The sequence below is a fragment of the Chrysochloris asiatica genome, unplaced genomic scaffold, assembly GCF_000296735.1.
Source record: "Chrysochloris asiatica unplaced genomic scaffold, ChrAsi1.0 scaffold00168, whole genome shotgun sequence".
Taxonomy (NCBI): Eukaryota; Metazoa; Chordata; class Mammalia; order Afrosoricida; family Chrysochloridae; genus Chrysochloris; species Chrysochloris asiatica.
Genome location: NW_006408686.1, coordinates 6,876,857 through 6,899,255, shown reverse-complemented (window position 1 = coordinate 6,899,255; position 22,399 = coordinate 6,876,857). Strand labels below are relative to the sequence as shown.

General features: G+C 49.1%; 1 protein-coding gene across 2 annotated transcripts in view; it reads left to right on the top strand.

The window, feature by feature from the left end:
* The window catches only part of SIPA1L3 (signal-induced proliferation-associated 1 like 3), a 118,473-nt gene that overhangs the window by 68,436 nt on the left and 27,638 nt on the right, over window positions 1-22,399 (top strand). For both annotated transcript variants that reach the window (XR_438771.1, XM_006871465.1), the window contains exons 12-14: window positions 4,211-4,344; window positions 4,845-5,272; window positions 19,996-20,217. Coding sequence is in view for 1 of the 2 variants with exons in the window: in XM_006871465.1 (XP_006871527.1) it covers window positions 4,211-4,344; window positions 4,845-5,272; window positions 19,996-20,217 (784 nt within the window). In the remaining variant the exon portion in view is untranslated. The remainder of the gene's footprint in view (window positions 1-4,210; window positions 4,345-4,844; window positions 5,273-19,995; window positions 20,218-22,399) is intronic.

The following is a 22,399-nucleotide window of genomic DNA, read 5'->3' as shown; positions in this document are numbered from 1 at the left end:
AAGAGTAATCTGATACAATTTGATGAACTTGACCTACACCTATGGATGCAGAAACTCAAAAGAGGGAACAAATCTTTACAGCAAGGATCATTCCCACCCCTCCATACACAGAGTAGACAGGGATGAGCAACTTGGACATAGGCTACCCAAAATGGGAGGACTACAAAGGCAAGAAGTGACTGGCTTACAAGCTTTCAAGAGAGAACTAGATCCAGAGGGCGTGGAGGAAGGTAGAATCTCCACTGAGTGGTAATCCAATCTGTCTAGGCGGGGTTGATGAAAGGAAATGGGGATAGGTCTTTTGTGATACAATAGTGAATAATTGTTATCAGGACTGATTGTGAGGGTTGGAAATGTAAAGGTAGACATTTTGTAGCAAGGAGGGGAGTGATTAACTTTGCGGTCTAGGAGCGGAGGTCCCTGGGACCATCCAGGGAGAAGAGCAGAGAACAGGACCCTACCCAGAGAAGCAGTGATGCCAGAGATGATGACATGAAGAGATGGAGCAGCTGGGAACTTTAGACCCAGAGAGAGAGAGGGGCTGTGTGCTGACAACCGGGGGCAGGCTTGCAGGGTATACCCTTTGTTTGGTTGATGATACCAAAAAAAAAGAGAGAAATAGAAGATTTCAAAGAGCAGTTTGCAAAGTAAAGCATTAGGATGAGATACATAGACTTGGAATTCGAAATCCAAAAGCTAACAACACAATTAGCATTTGTCAAGCTTTTGAAATGAAGAGAACACTCAGGCCAGGAGTTTCATAGCTAAAGGCTTCCATGGGTAAAAATGCTAATGACACACAAAACACCAAAAGAAGACAGAAGGAAGACACAGAGTTAATGGACCAAAAGGAACTAGTTGGCAATCATAGCTTTGGATTCCTTCTAATCTGGAAGGAGATGGTTTCAACAGCACATTATAAAGAACGGATTTTAATTTATGGAAGAGTAAAACTTTGTGTTTTGTTTTTTTCACAATTGCCACATATAGAAAGTGAAGTTGGAAAAATAAACATAGGAGTCCTGGTGTGGTGCTGTAGGATAAGCACTAGACTGCTAACCATAAGGTCAGTGATTCAAACCCTCCAGGATTTACTTGGAAACCCTATACAGGGTCATTATGTGTCGGAACCGATTTGACGCCATTTAACAACAATAACTACATACAAAAATTTAGACTTTTAATGCCGGGGAATTGAGATCATTCTTCTTGACTGGCTCCATTTTCTACATTACATTGAACTGAGACTGACGGTTGCATCTTCTTGTTGTCATTAAGTGCCATCAAGTAGGTTCCAACTCATAGTGACCCTGTCTAGGGTTTCCGAGGCAGGTGGATTTGAACTGCTGATCTTGTGGTTCAAACAGACATTGCAGTTGATTACTTATCCTACAGTGCCACCCCAGGACTCCATCTTGACAGAGAGACATTTGTTTGGTCAGAGATTTGAAGAGCCTGCAAAAAGAAAAAGAGAAAGAATTCTTACATGTGAGCAAGAAAATGGAGTGCAATGGCCTTATTTAACTACCCCAAAGTTTTGTGTTGTTTTATTGTTCTGTCTAAAATGTTTATTTTTCTAGAACCATTCTTGGCATCCATGAAGCTAATAAATATCAACATATAATAAAATAATGATTTTTCTGGCAGCAAAAACAAAAAAAGAAATTGGAAGGAATATACAATCTCTTACCCAAAAGAACTGATTGACTTTTATGTGATCAAGAGCCGATGCCATTGAGGGAGGAAGCCCAAGCTGCACTAAAGACAGTGACAAAAAACGAGGCTCCCAGAATTGGCAGAATACCATTTAAGCTGTCTCAGCCAACAGAGGGAATGCCAGAAGTGCTCACCCCTCCACACAAAGAAATTTGGGAAACTACATGACCAAGGCATCCATATTTGTGTTCATTCCCAAGAAGGTGAGCCAGTATTTAATTAAAGTTAATTCAAAAACTATTGCAGCAGTATATCAACAAGGACCTGTCAAAAATACAAGCCTAATTTAGAAGAGGATGTGGAATGAGGGTTATCATGGCTGATGTCAGATAGACCTTAACTGAAAGCAGAGACTGCCAGAAAGATATTTACTTGTGCTTTACTGACTTTGCAAAGACACTCGATTATGTGAATCATAAGAAACTATGGCTAGCATTGCAAAGAGTGAATCTTCCAGAAGACTTACTAGTGCTCTGAGGAGCCTGTACAGAGATCAAGAGGCAGTTGGTAGAACAGAACAAGAGGACACTGAATGGTTTCAAATCAGGAAAGATTTACGTGAGGATTATTTCTTTTCGTCATACTTATACGCTGTGTGACTACTCTGAGAAGTTTAACTATATAAAGAAGAATGCAACTTTAAGATTGGAAGAAGGCTCATTAACAACCTGCAATATGCAGATGATACATCCTTGCTTGCTGAAAACAATGAGACCGTGAAACACTTGCTGGTAAAGATCAAAGACTACAGCTTAATGCTTGTTTCTAGAACCTATCCATTTCACCTCCTGGTTCCAGCCCTCACCAACTATTGGGGAGTGAGACCCAGGCTAGAGTTATAAACGTTGGAGTCCTGAGTATTAAAGGTGGCATTTAAACCACAAGCCTGGATACGATTCCCTAGGGCTTATCTCTCTGTGCAGAAATGGATACCTCCCAGGGGATCAGTGCCTCTCAGGTGTGTCAAATGTTCCAAAGAGTGAAGGTGTCTACAGAGGTAGAATAGATGCATGAAGTCATCACCAGTCTCTCCAGTTGTCTCATATCCACGGTTCCCGGGTGAAAACCACGTAAGAGGTGACACCTTCACTGAGTCCAGCGGGTTCTTCTCCTGGTGGCCCTGGAGTGGGTCTAGAGACTCTGGAGAGATGCAGTCGTGAACTCAAGCTCCAACAGGCCTGGTCAGCTTGTGGCCTGGGTGGTGACTCCTCTCTCTGTAAATGGGCATCCTGAGCAGTGCTCCTTCCAAAGCACTTTGGGAGTCCTGTGAGTTGGCCCCTGGGGACAGCACAGGCAGGGTGCGGTGGGTGAGAACAGGCTCTGAAGCCTGTCGGACTTGAGTTCCATTTACTGCATGGCCTTTTCTAACTGTGACCTTGGGTGCTTCTCTTGAGACTTGCTGTTCCTTCATCCATTGGTAACTACAGCCCTACCCACCCTGCAGTGGTATTTGGAGGGTACAGCAAGCTAATGCATGTAGTAGTGCCCGACACAGAACACTCTTATCATTATTCCATATATCAGCAGCGATTAAAAGGTTGTGATCTGCGATTAGGCCGCCTGAGTTCAAATCCCTGCTTAGTGCGTTTGTAACTTTAATACTGATTAAGGACCTCTGAGAGTGTAGTGGTTAGGAATCCGGCTGCTAATCTCAAAACAGTTCAAAACTACCAGCTGTTCTGCGGGAGAAAGAAGAGGCTTTCTGCTCCCGTAAAGATTTACAGCCTCGGAAACCCTATGCAGGGTCACTGTGAGTCGGAACTGACTCCATGGTACTTAACAACAACAAATGCCCTCAGCTGGAGTACAGAGTTTTTTTAGGTCCCTTAAGGCACTTGACTATCCTTGAAAGGTTAGATCAGTTTACACCCACACCATTCAGCACAGTCTTAAACCTACTTTACATCTGAACCAGCAATTCCGCTTTTAGAACTCAGTCCCAGACATAATCCCACACTTGCTTCAAGCTGCATGTAGAGGGCAAACCACTAGAGCCTTGTGGTAAAGTGAAAGTGAACCTTGTGTGCAGTCAATGAAGAGGCTTTGTGAGGATAAAAAGTGAAAGCAAATGTAGACATTACCCTGGAAAGTGAAAAGTCAAGTTGTAAGACAGGGTTCATTCTGATTCCATTTTTATTTAAAAGAAAAATTAAGTACATTCACCAATGTGGCTTCCTATGTTGCATTGTAAAAGAGAAGACCCCAATTGGGCGGTAAATAGGAAAATGCACTCAGCTGCATTTGGGGATGATGCTGGAGCCCCCAGTAAGGCTTCAGTGAGTTAACACTTAGAGCATGTGATCAGTAAACACCTCTGAGGTTAAAGGTTGCTACATCCCCAGGTGTAAGCTGCTGGGGAAGTTATGACCCGTGTGAGCCGAGCAGACAAGCGGGGAATGGGTGGGACCGTCACACCGTATTTAGGGCTAGAATCCTCAGATGGACTTGGGCCAGGCCTGAGTCACTTCTAACTGAGTCTCCTGTCTCCCTGCAGAGCCTTTGTGGCATGTGCCCGCCCAGGCCCGGCTCTCAGCCATGACCGGAAGCAGCAGCAGCGGCGGGGGCAGCAGCAAGCATGCCTCCAGGCAGGATACAGCAGGCAAAGATTCCCCCAACAGGCATTCCAAAGTGAGTCTGGCCCCACCTGCCCGTTGGGGAGCCGGGGCTGCCACCCTGGCTGCCGTGGGTTGGATAGCTCCGTCTGGGCGTGGGCCTCTGAACACACCCTGGGTGTAGGCCTCTGAACATCTTCCACTCTAGCGGAGGGGCCGAAGGCCTAGTTCTGGAGTTAGACAGGCTGGCTCCAGCCCTCACCAGCCATGTTCCCCAGCCTTGGGTGGGGTCTCCAGAAGGAGAAGGAGGTGCCTGTGAAGCCAGGGAGGAGGAAGTGACCCATTTGGGATGGAAGATTGGGAGCTCAGTTTGGAAAAGTGGCGTCTGAGGTATGGGAAGCACATTACAAACATGATATTCATGCTGCCCCACAGGGCAGGGTTATTGTGACCCATTTTACAGATAGGGAAACTGAGGCACAGAGCTATTAAATCTGACTCTGGGGCTCACACTTAAATGGAGGACGGCTCCAGGGCTCTGGGATGACGGCTGACCCCCTGCCCTTACCGTCCCAGGGAGAACCTCAGTACTCCAGTCATTCCAGCAGCAATACCCTGTCCAGCAACACATCCAGCAGCCACAGTGATGACCGCTGGTTTGACCCCCTGGACCCCCTGGAACCCGAGCAAGACCCCCTCTCCAAGGGTGGCTCTAGCGACAGCGGCATCGACACCACCCTCTACACCTCCAGCCCCCGCTGCGTGTCCCTGGTCAAGGCACCGCGCCCAGGCAAGCCACACAAGCCCCCAGGAAGTATGGGTCTGTGTGGCGGGGGGCGCGAGGCTCCTGGAAGGCCCCACCACACAGACAGACGACGGGAGGTCTCCCCGGCCCCAGCGGTTGCTGGTCAGAGCAAAGGCTACCGGCCGAAACTCTACTCCTCGGGCTCCAGCACTCCAACAGGCCTCGCCGGGGGCAGCCGAGACCCACTGAGGCAGCCCAGGTAAGGCATCCATCCTCCCCTCCCCCACGGTGCTGACATGGGATTTCTCCCAGAGACAAGCCTGTGGGCCCACCCCTCGACCTTCAGGGGACCTCAGGTCAAGAGATACCTCTCTGTTCCGTCTGGCTCTAGCTCTGTTCTCTCTACTCAGACCCGTAGTTTGTATGCTTCCTGGGGCCTCCGACTGTACCTGTCAGGCGTGTGTTCGGCTGCAGGTCATAGGAGTCCTGACACGCTGTGGCTTAAATAAGGTGAGGTTTAACACAGTGCAGTAAGGATGTAACATAATGAGTCAGAAGTTCAGAGAGGAGACTGAGAAGTTACCCTCAGCGCGAGCTCTGAGGTGGAGCTCAGCTATGTCTCCACTCTCCAAATTTGTTACCAATTCTGACACCAGCCGTCCAACCCCAACACTTAACTTCTCTGCTGGCTTCAGTAATCCGTTGCATGGCCCCATAGGACTCACAGAGTCCTCAGGACTGTTGGGTGTGTTAGGGCAGTCACAGGCTGGCACTCAGGGTCAGAATTAGCCTGGAGGGAACGGAAACAGCTCAGGAGACAGTTGGTCAGTCCAGGCAGCTTCCAACCCTGGCAGCTTCCAGCTTCTCGTCGGCCATACCTCTCAGCTGTGCCTGGAGACCACCTCTGCTGCCCCAGCCTGGCCTCTGCCCTGCTCAGGCTCATGTTGTGTTGCAGCTCTTTAACTGCACCAGCAAATGCCCAGGGGCAGCCCACTCTGCCAGCAAGGCCCTTGTCCAAAGACACTCAGCTCTCGCTCCATGCAACTTCTCAGGCTACCGCAGCTAATTTGTGCCTGTCTCCTGGTTGCCACCATCCAGAGACACTGTCATCTCCCACCATCTCTTGCTATCTTTGTTGTTAGCTCTTCTCTCCTTCTCCTGGGTTTAGGAGTTTCTCAGCTCAAGGACTCCAGGTCCAAGGGCTGCATCATCTTGGTGAGAGTGAGGTCCCACCCAACTTCTTCAGGATTAGCCTTTATGAGCCTCACAGGTGACAAAATTGACTAATCCCCTCAGAATCCATAGTCACCTCATTTGCATAATAATTGACCAATCCTTGCCAAAGGTTTTATATACTTCATTTGCATAGTAAACTGCCCAATCCCTTCCCAAGATTGAGACCTAGCAAATCATCTTGGCACAACTATAAACACAGGGCCAGAAAGGCTGTACATAAAGAGGACCTCAAGGACCGGGTGCCCTGTGTCTTTCTGCCCCTTCATCCCGGCACCCTCCTGGTCCCAAGATGGCTATTGTGCCTCTCAGGGCAGCAAAGAACCAGGGGAAAGGTCCCAGCAGCCATTGAACACCCCCTTTCTATGGATCAAGGAAATGCCTGCCCAACTCCTCCTTTAGTAGACACTGCCAGGTGACATGACTTCCCCTGCTGTGCGGATCATGATCTCTGGGAGATCAAGGTCATGTTGCTAAGTACTGTGGAGTTGGTTCCTACTCATAGTGACCCTGTTCAGGGTTTCCGAGGCTGTAAATCTTTATGGGAGCAGAAAGCCTCACCTTTCTCCTGCAGAACGGCTGGTAGTTTCGAACTGCCAATCTTGAGGTTAGCAACCCAACTCATAACCACTATGCTACCAGAGCTGCTTAATTGCATTCCTAGGAAGCAGTTATTTCATTTTTTCATTTGTCCTCCATTTCTCAGGTGCAGAAACTAGTGTGATGCTGTGGATTAATGCACCAGACCATAAAGTCACTCTGAATGTAAGACCGGCGGTTCAAGCTTACCAGTCACTCCTTGGAAACCCTATGCAAGGTTGCTAAGTGTCATCGAGTCAGTTCCAACTCTTAATAACCTTAATATAGGGTTTCCGAGCAGTGACTGGTGAGTTTGAACTGCCGACCTTGTGGTCCTGTGTTTTATCCTACACCCATGTAACAAACTTGATGCCCATTACAGTGAATACATATCCACTTAGAATATAACATTTCCCTTCCAGTACCACCCAAAAGACCTCGGGCACCTCATTTTTGGAAAAGCAGCTCCACCCTAAAAAGCCTGGTTGCCTAGGAGAAAACTTCAGGAAGCAGCTTTAATGAATAGATAAGAATGATTTGCAATTAGCATCAATTGTCTGTATGCAAATTAGAGCGCCCAAGCGCAGGGCCTTCTTCTGCAGCCGGCTCCAACGCCCATTTTATTCTCCATAGTTCTGGCCCCAGCCAATCCTGGTGTTTCCGGGTAATTTGATGCTCACCCTCCTGCCCCAGATACCATCTACTCCCCTTTATATGTCAAGGGTTCTGAAACCCCACAGGAGTTCAAGTTCACAAACAGGGGCCTGTGCTGGGCAACCCCAGCCTTTCCTGCAGGCCTGAATGCTTCCCTCTCCCAGCTCCTGGTGGTTGGCCCTGTCTGATGTTACCCACCTGCCCGCCCTTTCAGGAAGGCTTCCTCTCCCAGCTGCCTCAGCTGTCAGCAAGAACACTATCTGGCCCAAGTCACACCCCTTCCTAAGGCAGCCTGACCCCCTGCCATCAAGCAGACTCTAACTCATAGCAACCCTGTAGGACAGCGGAGAAGGGGTCTTCCAAAGCTGACTGTGGCGGTGAGTCCTTCTCTCAGGGAGCGGCTGGTGGGTTCTGCTGTAGAACCTGGCATCTGAGGCTCTTGGCCCATGAACGATTCTGGCCAGGGAGAACCTAATTCCACCCTGTGCCTAGGGTTAAGTGTTCAGGTGCCAGTTTTTCTTGAGCAGCTCATGCACCTCTGAAGAGGAACTGCCAGAGCGAGAAGCAGAGAATATTTTTAAGTGGGTCTGGGGCCCTCACAGGAACTCCCCTGGACACACGCCTTGATGTTCTCTCTCCTGGTTCTAAGTGTCTGGATGCGTTTCTATCTGAAACAGCCCCAGCCCTGGGATGCACTACTCTACCAGTGACAGGTGTGCGACAGTCTTCTGTTTTCTGGGCTCTACAAATGGACACCATGTGGAAGTAGAACTTTGGAAACACATCATGGCTTCACACAATGACTTCCCTCACCCGGGTGACCTAAGTTTGTCTTTGTCTTGGTTTTACTCCTGCTTAAAACTTAAATCTCCATAGGATACATAATGGACTACAGATCACACGGTCAGCAGTTTGAGCCCACCAGCCACTCTGGAGGAGAAAGATGAGGCTTTTGGCTCCCGCAGAGATTTAAAGCCTTGGAAACCCTATGCAGGGTCACTATGAGTTGGAATTGATTCAATGACGCTTCACATCATAATGTTTGTGTATTTGAAGATGGGGTCTCTTTTCTCCCCTACAACAGTTTCAAACTGCTCAACTTTCAGTTCGCAGCAGAGCCCCCGGGGCTCCTTTACTGACATTATGGTATTGTCCTTGTGAAGTGTCACAGAGACCCTGTATAGGGGTTACATAGAGTGGCTACCGGGTTTGAACCCTGACCTTGTGGCTAGCAGTCCAGTGCCTGTCGTACAACACCACATCAGGGTGTCTAATGACACTACAGCCACACTCAAGTATGACAGCTGTCAGATTTGTCAGAGAACCACCACTGCTAAGTCATGGACCATTTACCTGGGTACTGTTCGACATTAAAATGTAAACAGAACAGACTGAGACTGGGTGCCTCAAACGCAGTGAGGCTAACGACAAGAGGGCCTTGAAAAGTTCATGGAAACCCCTCCTCCGTTATTTTTCAGTTCCATTTGTTACCCCAACTTTTGGAAGCCCCTTTGTATTCATTTGTGAAATGTGGGCCGCACACTGGCTCACACCTATACTTACATACAGCCCTGGACCCAGGTCTGACTGGGGGGTGTGGCCCAGGAGCCCTGCAGTTACTGCTGGAGGATGTGTCCAGGTGTGGAGGAGGGTAGAGGGCTAGCAAGCCCAAGGATATAAAGACCCCCTGTACTGAGAAGCCCCATAGTCTTCTCAGGGGGTCCTGGGCTCCAGCTCCTCAGCTCAGTGTTCTCTGGGAAGTGGGTGAAGCTATGAGCCTAGGGGTCAGTACTGGGATCCTTGCCTGGGGTCAGAGGCTTCAGGAGGGTCCATGGGCGAGGGAGAGCCCTGGCGCTCTGGGAGGTGGTTCATACGTTCATCAGAGTCTCTATGTGCCTGTGGTTCAGACCCCAGGTTGTTGGTTCATCAATACCTAAGCCTCCTCATGGACTCCCCTGCCTTCTTCATACATGGTTTGCAGAGTGTGGTTCTTGGACCCAGAGCAGTGGCATCAGCAACATTGCCGGAACGTTTTATAGATGTAAATCCTCAGAGCTCACTCACCCTGGTCAGATGGAATGAGAAACTCTGGGTGGGGCCTAGCACCCTGCCCTTAGAAAGGCCTTCAGGTGCCTTCTTACTAGACCTTGATCTCCCAGAGATTCTGCACAGCAGGGGAAGTCATGTCACCTGGCAGTGTCTGCTAAAGGAGGAGTTGGGCAGGCATTTCCTTGATCCATAAAAAGGGGGAGTTCAATGGCTGCTGGGACCTTTCCCCTGGTTCTCTGCTGTCCTGAGAGGCACAACAGCCATCTTGGGACCAGGAGGGTGCGGGATGAAGGGAGAGAAAGACACAGGGCACCCGGTCCTTGAGGTCCTCTTTATGTACAGCCTTTTTGGCCTTGGGTTTATAGTTGTGCCAAGATGATTTGCTAGGCCTCAATCTTGGGAAGGGATTGGACAGTTTACTATGCAAATGAAATGTGTAAAACCCTGGTAAGGATTGGTCAATTATTATGCAAATGAGGTGACTATGGATTCTGAGGGGATTGGTCAGTTTTGTCACCTATGAGGCTCATAAGGGCTAATCCTGAAGAAGCTGGGTGGGAACTGACTGGAGTCCTTGAGCTGAGAAACTCCTAGACTCAGGAGAGGGAGAAAAGAGCTAACAACAAGGACGGCAAGAGAAGGCGGGAGGTGACAGCGGCTCTGGATGGTGGGACCCAGGAGACAGGCACAAATCAGCTGCGGTAGCCTGAGAAGTTACATGGAGTGAGAGCTGAGTATCTTTGGGTAAGGGCCTTGCTGGCAGAGTGGGCTGCCCCTGGGCATTTGCTGGTGCAGTTAAAGAGCTGCAACACAACCCTGCTCCACCCCCCCACACCCCGTAGGATCCAAGGCCATTGACAGGCCTGTCCCCAGACCCATAGTCAAAGCCGGGATAGGAGAGCCACAGGCAGAGGAGTTGGGTGGGATGAGGAAGGTGCAGGGAACTGTGGGAGCCCAAGGAGGCTCCTCACCCAGCAGAGACCTGAAGAAAAGGAATCCAAGCCAGCCGTGGAAATGGTAGAGAAAAGTGGTCCAGGGAAGGAGTACTGTATTCAAGTCCACCTGCTTCTCAGTCCTGCTGCGCCCCAGTGATCCTCCCAGGATCTTCCTGTGGGCTCAGCGGACCCACTTGGGCTTGGGCCAGCAGCCACTGCCCACACTGACCTTGCAAGGGCTGGCCCAGGTTTTGGCATTGATGATCACACACCCTTTCCCTTGGAACATGCAGGATGACTGGCAGCCGCCAACGACAGGCGCCTTGCAGCAAGCACCTTAGTATGGGGAAGCCACTGTTGGGAGAGGTCTGACCTAGCCCTTGCCTCTGCTTCCTCAGCTCTCTGGGCTGTGCAACCGTCTGTCTGACTGTCCCTCCACTTAGCAGGAACCTACTGTGTGTCAGGCACAGCTCGGGCAGGGCTGCATTGACGCAGCACTTCCCAGGGGAAAGTGCAGGCATGTGAGATGCCTGTAATGGGTGAGTTATGCTGGGAAAGCCTGCTGAGGACACCCACTGGATCTTAGAGGGGCCTGGGGGTGCGGCGGTGGGGGGTTGGATAAGGAGGAGGGGCAGGTGTAAAGGGAACTCCTGACCTGGGATGCAGTTACATAGATGTTTTCCTTATTGACCAAAGCACCAGTTGCCTTGGATTCCTTCACGTGGTTTCCCATGTTCCTCTCCCCACCTTGCCGTGTGTGTGTGTGTGTGTGTGTGTGTGTGTGTGTGCGCGCGCGCAGAGTAAAACTGTGCCCCTTGGGTTTTTCAGTGGTTGGTTTTTCAGATGTAGATTACCAGGCCTTTCTTCTGAGATGCCTCTGGGCGCACAGGAACCTCCAGCCCTTTGGTTAGCAACAAAGCACACGTCGGGACCATTTGCTTCGCAACTGTGCATTAACTTGTTCATATGTATCGTGTACACTTGACTGAGGTGGTAGGATGCACCGACACAGGTGGGACTTGAACCTAGAGAGTGAGCAGGAAACAAAGAAAACCTCCTATACCCACTGCTGTCCGGGGTTGAGGGGGTGGGTACAGGCTCACAGTAACTCTGGGTAGGATTTCCAATATGGTAAATCTTTACTGGAGTAGGTGGTGGGTTTGAACTGCCCATCTTGCTGTTAGCAGCCCAGCACCTAAGTCACCAGGGCACCTCACGTAAGCAGTGATCTTTTGTCTGAAGTGAGGGTCTTGACAGAGGAAGCAGCGAATGCAAAGACCCTGGAGCTGGACCTGTTTGGCATGCTGTTGATGTGGCAAGGTGACCGGAGAGGTTGGAGCCGACTGACCACTATGGTCAGTGCTGAAAGTCTTGGGAAGCACTTGAACACATACTCCAACTTAATATTGTTAAAAATCACTCTGGGGTACTGTGGGGGAAATGAAGGCGTATTGGATGGTGGGGGGCAACACGACAGGGCTGCCAGAAGAGGGATGGGCCCTGCCATGCCCCAACAGAGAGCCCCTACCCACAGCCTTCCCCAGCCTTTGCCATGGAGGCCGCTGCAGCCTGTAGCAGCATGTGCGCCCCCACCCCGTGACTTTAGTGACTTCACAGACACTCCCCCAGACATTCGTCATGGGAACCCGGCTACCAGGCATACTGCCAGGCACCAGTGCCTGCTGCGGGCACCACAGTGGGCTGTAATCCCAGGCTGGCCGCCACCTGGCCCCCTGCCCTCTGCTGAGGCCTATTGGCTTCCCAGAGCAATTTGTCAGCACCATTTAGGGGGGATCAGCACTCCGTGTGGGGGAGCCAGGCGCCTGATGCTGACAGCCGGGCCTTCCCAGGTGAGCTGGTGCTGGAATCCCTGGGCCCCTGAGGTTTGCTGAGGCCCACCCTGCCTGTGGTCCCACCTCACAGACCTCCTCAGTCTGAACAGAGGAGGCCTTGCTGCTTCGGAGACACAGGAAGGTGGGAGCCACACACAGGTCTGAGGGAGGAGGGCTCCTGGCAGAGTTCCCACCTGCGTGCTGTGTCTCTGGTATGTCTGAGGAACTGCTCCCCCATGTGGCTGGAGCAAGGAGAGGAACAGGAAACCCTGAGTGAGGTGAGCCCAGGGGAATGGGACCGGCTCCCTCTGCTGCTTGTGGAAACTGACTAGAGGCTGGAGGAGCCAGTGGGGGGATCCCAGGTGAGGTAGTGCCCACGATTGGTTTCCGGCCCTTTGGAACCAATGACTTTCCCCTGTTTCCTGTCTGCTCCTCCGGCCACAGGGTGGACTGGCTACTCCAGGACTCCCACATTAAAGCTCAGCCACTGGCAGAGACTGATTCAACCCTCGCGCCCAGCTCCAGACACAGGGACAGAGTAGGGAAGGCTGGGTGGGGTGGTCCTTCCAGAGTCTGCCTTGGGATTTATGGGAAGCAGTGTAATTGACTATGCCCTGGCCTTGGACAGCTGTGTCCACGCCATAACCCTGTCTCTTACCTGTTCTATTCTCTTCCTCTGTCTCCTCCATCTGTGAAAAGGGGCTGGGAATCGCAAGGTCAGCAGTTCGAAACTACCTGCTGTTCCGTGGGAGAAAGATGAGGCTTTCTGCTCCCGTAAAGATTTACAGCCTCAGAAACCCTGTGCAGGGTTGCTATGAGTCAGAACCGACTCCACGGCACATAACAACAGCAAGTGAAGTGTACAGTCTAAGGCCATGAGGAGGAACCAAGAGCATGCTTTTAAAGAACTTAGCTCAGGGCCTGAGACATAGGTGGGGCCTAAACAGATCAGCTCTTGCTCTGGGTTATTGTTATTGATGAAGTGTTTGTCATTGTTGTTACTCAGAGTCAGTACCCGCTGGTGGCTAATACCGGGTGTTGTTGTTGTTAAGGACCATGGAGTCAATTCTGACCCATAGCAACCCTGTATAGGGTTTCCAAGGAGCAGCTGGTGAGCTTGAACCACCTACCTTGCAGTTCACATGACTTTGTAGTCTGACACATTATTAGCCCACAGTGCCACACCAGGTCTCTCTTAAGCCAGATCGCCTAGACCTGGTCCTGGCTCTATCCCCTTCCAGCTACGTGATTTGAAGCAAGTTGTTTCTTTTCCCAGGGCCTCAGTTTCCCTACCTGGAGGTAATGGTAGTTGCTGCTCCATGGGGATGCTGGTGAGACCTGTGAGATGCTCAGGACGGACCTCGTTCAGAGCCTTCAACATCTCACCCCTAACCAGCCAGCAGGCCCATCAGTAAGCCCTGGACCTCATTGGACTGGAAGCTCAACACCTGCACAGACAGCTGGTGCAGTTTCTCCATCTGGCCTGTGGTTTTTACTCATTATTATTATTTTATTTAAGCTACAAAACATTTCTTTCAAAGTCTTAGATGCTCCCTTAAGACATAAGACAGATAAACACAGAATCTCTCCAGTAGTCAAAGGTGAGGACTAGGACTGCGGTACAGCTTCCCCAGACAGACACACACACAGAGCGACATCTGAGCCCAGAGCCTACGCTTTCTGCTCCTGCCCACCGCCCTCTCTGAGTGTACCCCATGTCATCTCAGGAGGCAAGGACTGTCATTGCCTCATTTCTCAGATGAGACTGAGGCTTCCAGAGGGGAAGGGACTCAACCTAAGACATGCATTGTGTAGACAGTGTAGCCGGGACTGGAACCTGGGTCAGGAGAACCACAAAGCCTGTGTTCTCACCTGCCATATTCCACTGCCTCATTTTTCAAGTCAAGAAACTGAGGCCGAGGGAGGGCACGTGATCATGCCATATTGAGGTAAGAACTCCATACACCTGGCACAAGTGTTGGGGACAGGGCGCCTTCCTCAGACATCTGCGTGGAGACGCACAGCATATTCAGGGGAGTAGTTATTGGTTGAGGCCCTGCTGTGCGTAAGCTAGCATCTCAAGTATAGTCCTGGAGAAATCCCTGAGAGTTGGAGAGGTCGAAGACAGGGGCAGCCATGGAAATGTGTTTAACTGCAAATAACAGAAAATCCTGGCTAAATTGGAGGTACTTTATTATATCGTGTAAGAAAGTCTCCCCACACACAAAAAGAAAAAAGTGTCAGGGTAGGGAGGGCTCCAGGATGAGGTATTGTTTTGACTCAGGGGCCTAGGCTCTTGTTCTGCCTCCCTCAGCCTCAGGCAGGCTTTGCTTATAGCCTCAAGTTGTGTCCATCACTCAGCCAGGTGGACAGTGTCTAGAAGAGGTGTTTGCTCTTTTCCAAAAGAAAAAGAATCTCAGAACTCTCCCCAGCAGACTATCCCATACACACTCCTGCCATCTTACTGGCCAGAAATGGATCTCGGGCCCCACCTTCCTTTTTTTTTTTTACTCCTCTAAGTCATCTCTTATGTTTTTTTCAGCTGACAACAGTTAAGTGTACCTGTTGACAAGGCACAAAAAAATGCAAGTATGTGCTGTAGGAAGTAAAAGTTAGGTTTAGAATCAGTTCTGAGCTATTCATGGAGTGGGCCCACCTCCGTAGGGGAGAGAGGGGCAGGTGCAGTGCTCTTGTGTGGCGGGGTCTCCGGGACATCATTGACAGGTGCAAAAGCCAGGAGGTGTAGTAGACCAGGCAATTTCAAAACAGCAGAGCATTGGGACACACGCTCATTCCCACACACCAAGCTTGTGTACGCACAGATTTTCTGTTGAAGAAGAAAGAGCAGAGGAAAAAAGACAATGAGATTGGGCAGTGTTGCCGCTAGGCGGGAGACTGAGGTGTCAGATGGCCCACTGTCTGCCCTCAGCCCATTTATATGCTCTAATTTTACTGTGATTCTGGCCCTGTTCCCCCATCCTTACCACCTCCAGAGAAAACCAGTTAGTGTACACTCCTCCATGCCAACTTATAGCTGCTCTGTGCGGTCTCTTAAGACAGTAACTTTAAGGAGCCGGCAGCCTCCTCATCTTCCTCATCTTCCTCCTGCAGAGCACCTGGTAGGTTTGAACCACCGACCTTGCGATTAGCAGCCGAGTGCTTAGCCCGCTGCACCACTTGAGGCTCCTAGCCCCATGAATGTTGTTGTTATTGTTAAATGTCATCAAGTTGGTTCCAACTTACAGTGACCCCTTTAGGGTTTCTGAGGAGCAGCTGGTGAGTTTGAACCACCAACGTTGTGTCCAAGTGCTTATCCTATAACCCCATACCAGGACTCTAACCCCATGAAAGTTGTTGTTGTTAAGTGCTGTAGAGTCGGTTCCGGCCCATAGTGACCCTGTATAGGGTTTCCAAAGAGCGACTGGTGAGCTTGAACCGCTGACCTTGCTGTTCATATGGCTTTGCAGACTGGTGCATTAACCCACAGCGCCACACCAGGACTCCTCAGCCCCATGAATAGATGTTACTAAATCGTAGATAGTATATTCTGTTGGATTTTACTTTTTTTAAGTCTAGTCAAATAGTCTCTGCCTTTTGGGTGTTTATGTTCAGTTTTTTATATGGTTGAATTGACATTTTCTTATTTGTTTTCTATACATCTAATAAGTATTTGCTATTTGTTTTCTAATATTTTTGAGTTATTAATGGTGGCTCAAAGAATTAACAAGATACAGTCTAGTTCAGATTAACATTAACTCCAATAGACTATAGGAACTTTTCCTCCAACTTAACTCCATTCCTTCCTCTCCTGTGTCTTATTTTTGTTGCATATATTACATCTATATATATTATAAACTCAATAACATAATTATTGCTTCATAGAATTTTATGTCTCTAAGGAAGTTGAGGAGAAATAAGAAAACGTAATTTCTTTCGAGTGTTATATTTTCACCCACATAACGTCTGGAGTCCTGCTGTGGCGCTGTGGGTTAATGCGCTGGACTGTAAGGTCAGTTTGAACCGCAAGGTCGGCAGTTCAAGCTCACCAACCGCTCCTCAGAAACCCTACACAGGGTCACTATGAGTCAGAACCGATTTGACGGCAGTTAACAACAGCAACACCATTTCACCTTGTACTTCATTTCTCCTTAGGGATTCAGATCATCCTCTGGAGTCTTTTTTTCTTTCTTTTTCCCTCCCCAGCGAAGACCTCAGTCATTTTCCTATCAGGAAAATCTGCTATCAGCATACTCTCTCAGTGTCTGTTTATCTAGTGACACTCTGTTTTGCCTCTGTTTTATTTATTTTAAAGATTTTATTGTGCATTGAATGATAGTTTGCATGGGAGAGCATCAGTTTTGCACTCATCCTATGGTATTTCATATCACTGCAATGATTACAATGTCTTCCGTGCGTCACCATTCAACAGTATTTGCTTCTCTTCCCTCTCTTGTTGTTGTTTTTTTTTTTTTTGTTTTTTTTTTTTTGTTGTTGTTTTTATGTACACAAAAACATTCTGCAAGCACATACTGCAAGCCTGCCTCCTGGCCTCCAGCATACAGCCTTTCTCTTTCCATGAGTCTAGCGTCCTCAGCTGCTCCCTCTCTCCATGTCCTCATCTCTGCCTCCATCTCTGATGTTGCTGCTTCTCTGGATAAGGTCTCGCATTCTGCTCATACTCGTCTCCCTCTGTTCCTGAACTATAAGATTACTCCCTTGCCTCTATTTTTGAGTAATAGTTTTGCTGGGTGTAGAATTCTTAGCTGACCCTTATTTCAGCACTTAGACAATATTATTCTGGCCTCCAATAAGAAGTTGGCTTTCACTATCTTCATGTTCCTCTGTGATGAATCTCCTGCCGCTATCACGATTTGCTGCTTAATGCTGCTGGCCTTTCAGCTGATTGTCTGGGTGCAAATCAATGTATTTATCCTAAGTGAGGCTTATTGAGCTTCTTAGATGTGTAGGTTTATGTTTTCGACTTTCGGACATTACTAGACCTGATTTCTTCCAGTGTGTCCTCTGCTCCTTTCTCTATGCTCCTGAAGCAGTCATCACACATCTGTCCATGCACCTGATGCTAAGCCAATGGTCCCTGAGGCACCTTTCATGTTTTTTCCATCTTTTTCCTTTCTATTCAGATTACATCATTTCTACTGATCTGTCTTCCGAGTTCAGTGTCTCTTCTGCTCTCGTGAATCTGCTCTTGAACACATCTAATGGGTTTTTCATTTCGGTTATCATATTTGTTGTTAAGTGCCCTGGAATCAGTTCTGATTCATAACAACCCTGTATAAGGTTTCTGAGGCTTTACATCTTTTTGAGAGTAGAAAGCCTCATCTTTCTCCTGCAGAAACTGTGGACTTTCTGGTTCGTGGTCCAGTGCTTATCCTATGGAGCTAGCGTGCTCCCTTTGTACTTCACAACTACAAAATCTCCGCTTGTTCTTCATTTTTGTCATCTCTTTCTTGAGCATTTCTGTTGATTTATTGCCATGTTGTTGTTGTTAAGTGCCATGGATGTCGGTTCCGAGTCACAGCAACCCTGTATAGGATTTCCAAGGAGCGACTGGTGAGTTTGAACCACCAGCTTTGTGGTTCAAACCAACCTCGCAGTCCAGTGCTTATCCTGCTGTACCACGCCAGGACTCCACTGTCGTTTTACTTTCTAGTAACTCTTAGTTTTGGGTTGTTGTTTTTTTAAAGTTCTTTGAGCATATCTCTAACGACTACTCAAAATGTTGTCTGCTAAAGCCAACATCCGGTAACATTCAGAGACAGTTTCTACTGACGGCTAATATGTTCAGAGTATGAATTGTACTTTCTTGATTCTTTGTATTTCTCATGTTTGTTTGTTTTTTTGTCAAATACTAGACATTTCAAAGACTGTATTATAGCAACTCGGGATTTTGAATATTTTCTCTCTAAAACTTGTTGCTGTTTTATTTTTATTTTTTTAGTTGAGGCCAAATCTACCCCCTGCACTGATTTCACTGCGACGTCTTTTCTTGGTTTATTATTATTGCTTTTATGTTTAACATGGCTTCCTAGGATCATCCTATGTCTCTCTAGGTTAGATGTGAGCCAATGACTGGACAGAGGTTGAGCTTAACCCCCTTGAGCCAGTAAGCCAGCTGTTTTTGGCTGATCTGTGTGTGGTAGTAAGGGAACGTATTCAATATCCAGGCTGTTTTCAAGTCAGCCTCAGCTTTTATTTTCCATTGGGTCAGTCTGAGTCTCCTGTACACATGAGTCGTCACATCAGCCAGGAAGTGTGTGTCTTGCAAAGTCCCTGTGTGGTTTAACTATCCTTGAATCTGCTTGTTCTAGCCACAGCCGCAGGCTAGGAGAGCCATTGTCCCTCCTTCCTTGAATGGCTTTCCGACTGTCACTTCCACTAAGAAAACCACTGGACATGGACAGCGCCCACTGTCCCAGTCCAGTGAGTGCACATCAACTGTATCAAAGAAGCTCCTTACAGCCAGCCCCAGTTCTAACACAACTTCCTTGTTCAGTGGGCCAGGTGGGGGATGGAAAAAGTTTCAGGCCAAAACACCACAAATTCCCACTGTTCTTAACCAAACCCTTGCGCGTTTTCGTCCTAGATACTGCTCTGATTTTTGTATGTTGTTTAGTCAATTTCCAGGCTACTGAAAGCAGGTTAGTGTTGATGTTGTTGTTGTTGTTTCGATTTTATCCTTTTAGGTGAGAGGATTTGTGGATCTCTTCATAGTCAAAAGATCCCACTTCTGAATACTGTCAGATTGACTTTCAAAAATGATGTAGAATGGATACCCCAAGGGCATGAATTTTCTCATTGAATACCCCATACTGGAAATGATAAACAGTCGATTTGCCTCAGCATTTGAAAGCATTTGGGCCCCCAGGAGTTTGGTCCTAGTTGATGGAAGTATGTTCATTGTGACATTAATCCAACGGGAACTCAGTATTTGGAAAATCAAGCTGTGTTTATAGGTCAGGGCAGCCAGAATAGTATGTGCTGTGTGGTTGTTATTGTTAAGGGACGTCGTCGAGTCCGTTCCAACTCATAGCAACCCTGTATAGGGCTTCTGAGGAGAGGCTGATGAGCTTGAACTGCTGGCCTTGCGGTTTAAACCAACCTTGCAGTCCAGCGCATTAACCCAAAGCGCCACAGGTGCTCAAAAAATATTTGATAAATGAATAGGTTACCTGACTAAGCATATTCTTAGGTTTTTAAAAAAAAAATCACAAATTTCAGAACCATGTGTCCTGACCCCAGTTATGGAAAACTCTCTGTCCCCACCCTCCAGAAAGCAGTCTTTTTTCTTTCATGTGTAGGCATGTATGTTTCTGATGTCTAGAAAAAGGTTAAGAAGGAACCACAACCATGGTTACCCGAGAGAGTTGAACAGGCCCCCTACCTTCAGCTCTATAGGTTTGTCCCAGAGAAGGGAGTCCCCGGGTTGTACCCACCCACAAGGGTGCCTTCGTTAGATTCCCACGGAGCACGGAATGTGCCAGCCAGGAATTTCCAGGGGGAGATGGCAACCACGCAGACGCTTTCTGTTTTCCCTCTGCAGCTGTCTGTGTTGCTGGGATTTTCCATGGTAGCAATGGATCACGCGTCACTTTTAGGGATGAACTGTTCTGTTTCCCAAATCAGATCTGCCCAGTGTAGAATGGGTTTGATTTTGCGTTTCTTTCATTTTTGCTTTGCAGCGACATGGGCTCAAGGGCTGACTACCCTGCTCAGGTTTACAAAACTGCCAGCACAGAGACTCCTCGGCCCTCACAGCTGGCCCAGCCCAGCCCCTTCCAGCTCTCTGCCTCTGTTCCCAAGTCCTTCTTCTCCAAGCAGCCTGTGCGCAATAAGCACCCAACAGGGTGGAAGAGAACGGACGAGCCCCCGCCACGGCCACTTCCCTTCACTGACCCAAAGAAGTAAGTGTCTGGACACCCAGCTAGTCACCTGCCAGAGTTACACCTGGGCATCCCTAGGGCCCGGGAAAAGGCAGTGCCAGGATGCAGCCATGAACCTGACCGAGAAAGATCCCTGCCCTTAAGGAACCGATATCCTGCTTGGGGAGGCGGACAGTAAGTAGGTAAATAAGAAAAAGAAAAAGTAAATCAGCTGCATTAAACACTATGGTATTGGAGGCAAAGACCCTGAGACAGCAACGTGGTTGGCCTGTGAGAGGAAGGCCAGTGTAGTAGGACCAGTGTGAGCAAGGGAGGAAATGTGGGACATGGGGGCAGAGCTTGTCAGATCCTGTGGGCCATTTGGATGGGCTTGGCCTTTTTTTCTGAGGTGGAGCTACAGAAAGCTCTGGCAGCGAAGAGGGACTACCAGCTGGTCTAAATGGGGTGATGTCCTAATGTCCTAGGGCTGCTGAACCCAGGTCCACCCACTGCGTGTTGTCTTACAGTCTCACTCACGGTCGAAGTCCAACCCCATGGTGTTGGTCAGGCCCTGCTCTCTGATCCTCACCTCTTTCTGCCCTCTGGTGGTTCCTGGCGATCTTGAACTTGCATCACTCCAATCTCTGCTCCATCATCACAGGGCCTTCCGCCTGCCTGTCTCTCTCTACTTGTAGCGATCCCATTCCTTATTGGATTAAGGGCCCACATCTGCAGTGACCCAAGGGGTCATATTCTGAAGTCCCAGGAAAGATGAGGATTTTCAATCCAGTACAGGTATCTTCAGCATAAAGCTACGTTGCTGAAGAGCTCAGCAAAGGAAGGAATGTGGCTACAAGGGGAGAAGCTTAGGACTGAGCCTAGAGCAAAGGAGGTTGGGAAGGAGCCGCCTGTGAGGTGGAGAAGCCCAGGGAGCCCATTAGGGGCGAGGTCAGATCAGAGGAGCCCAAAACCGAGCACAGAACAGAGCCTCACAGAAGTCACACTCCCAAGGGTCCAGGAGAGATGGGGAGTCAGGCATTGGAGTCTGCAAGTAGAACAGCTTGTTTGCTGTAAAAAGGAAGAGACAATCTCAGGTTAAGAGAGTTTTGTGTTTAGGGTAGAAAAATAAAATGGTTAATGTTTGTTGAAGGAGCCCTGTTGGTACCATGGATTAAGCATTGGGCTGCTAAACCCAAGGTCGGAGGTTCAAATCCACCAGTTGCTCCTTTGGAGAAAGATGAGGTGGTCTACTCCTATGAATGTATAGCCTCAGGAGCCCTATGGGGCAGTCTGGTCTGTACTGAGGGTCCCTGTGAACTGGAATTGACTCCGCTGAGGTGGGTGGGTTTTGATGTCTAACATTTACTAAGCACTAAACACATGCCTGGTGTGGCGTTGCAGGATCAGCACTGGGCTGCAAACTGTTAAGTTCAGCAGTCCAGACCCACCAGCTGCTCCCTGAAAACCCTATATAGGGTCATTATGAGTCAGAATGACTTGTTCTCCCCACTTTAGAGATGAGAGGACTGAGGCTTAGTGTCACGTGCAGGTAAGGGATGGAGCTCAGACCTGAGCCCAGGTAACCTGGTCATGGGCCCCCACTCTGTGGGGTTTGTGGGACTCTGCTCACCTTCACCCTGTTCTTTCATGCCCCGGATGAAGGAACAGCAGCCGGCTGTTGAGATTTGTGTATGATCCTGAGCGCAGAGGGAAGAGAGGTGTCAGAATGCGGAACCCAGGTCCCCAGGGCTATGGGCAGGCAGGCTGCTGGTGTCCTGCTGAGACTCCAGGGCATGAACCTCCCACTGTCCAAGAGGAGGGACTTCTGAGAATTCAGCTTAAAACTTCCAGCATCTTCCCACTGCTCCCAAGGGAATGCCACCCCAGTCACCCCAGATCTGTGATTAAAGATCACACTTGGAGCACACAAGTGGTACCAGGCATCACGGCACCATGTGCTTCGCCCAAACTCCCCCAGACCCTGTACCATCTGCCCTTCAGTACTCGGTCCTCATCTTCTCCCACTCTCCCCTCACTCCCTCTGCTCCAGCTACACTAGCCGCCTACCACTCCTCAGACATGCCAAGTATTTGCCCATCCCCGCAGGGCCTTTGCATGGGCTCTATTCCAGCCTGGTTTTCTCTCTCCAGATCTGCTCCCACCTAGCTCCACCAGGACTCCGCTCTGGCACCACCTCTTCTTCCTCCTCCTCCTCCTCTTCCTC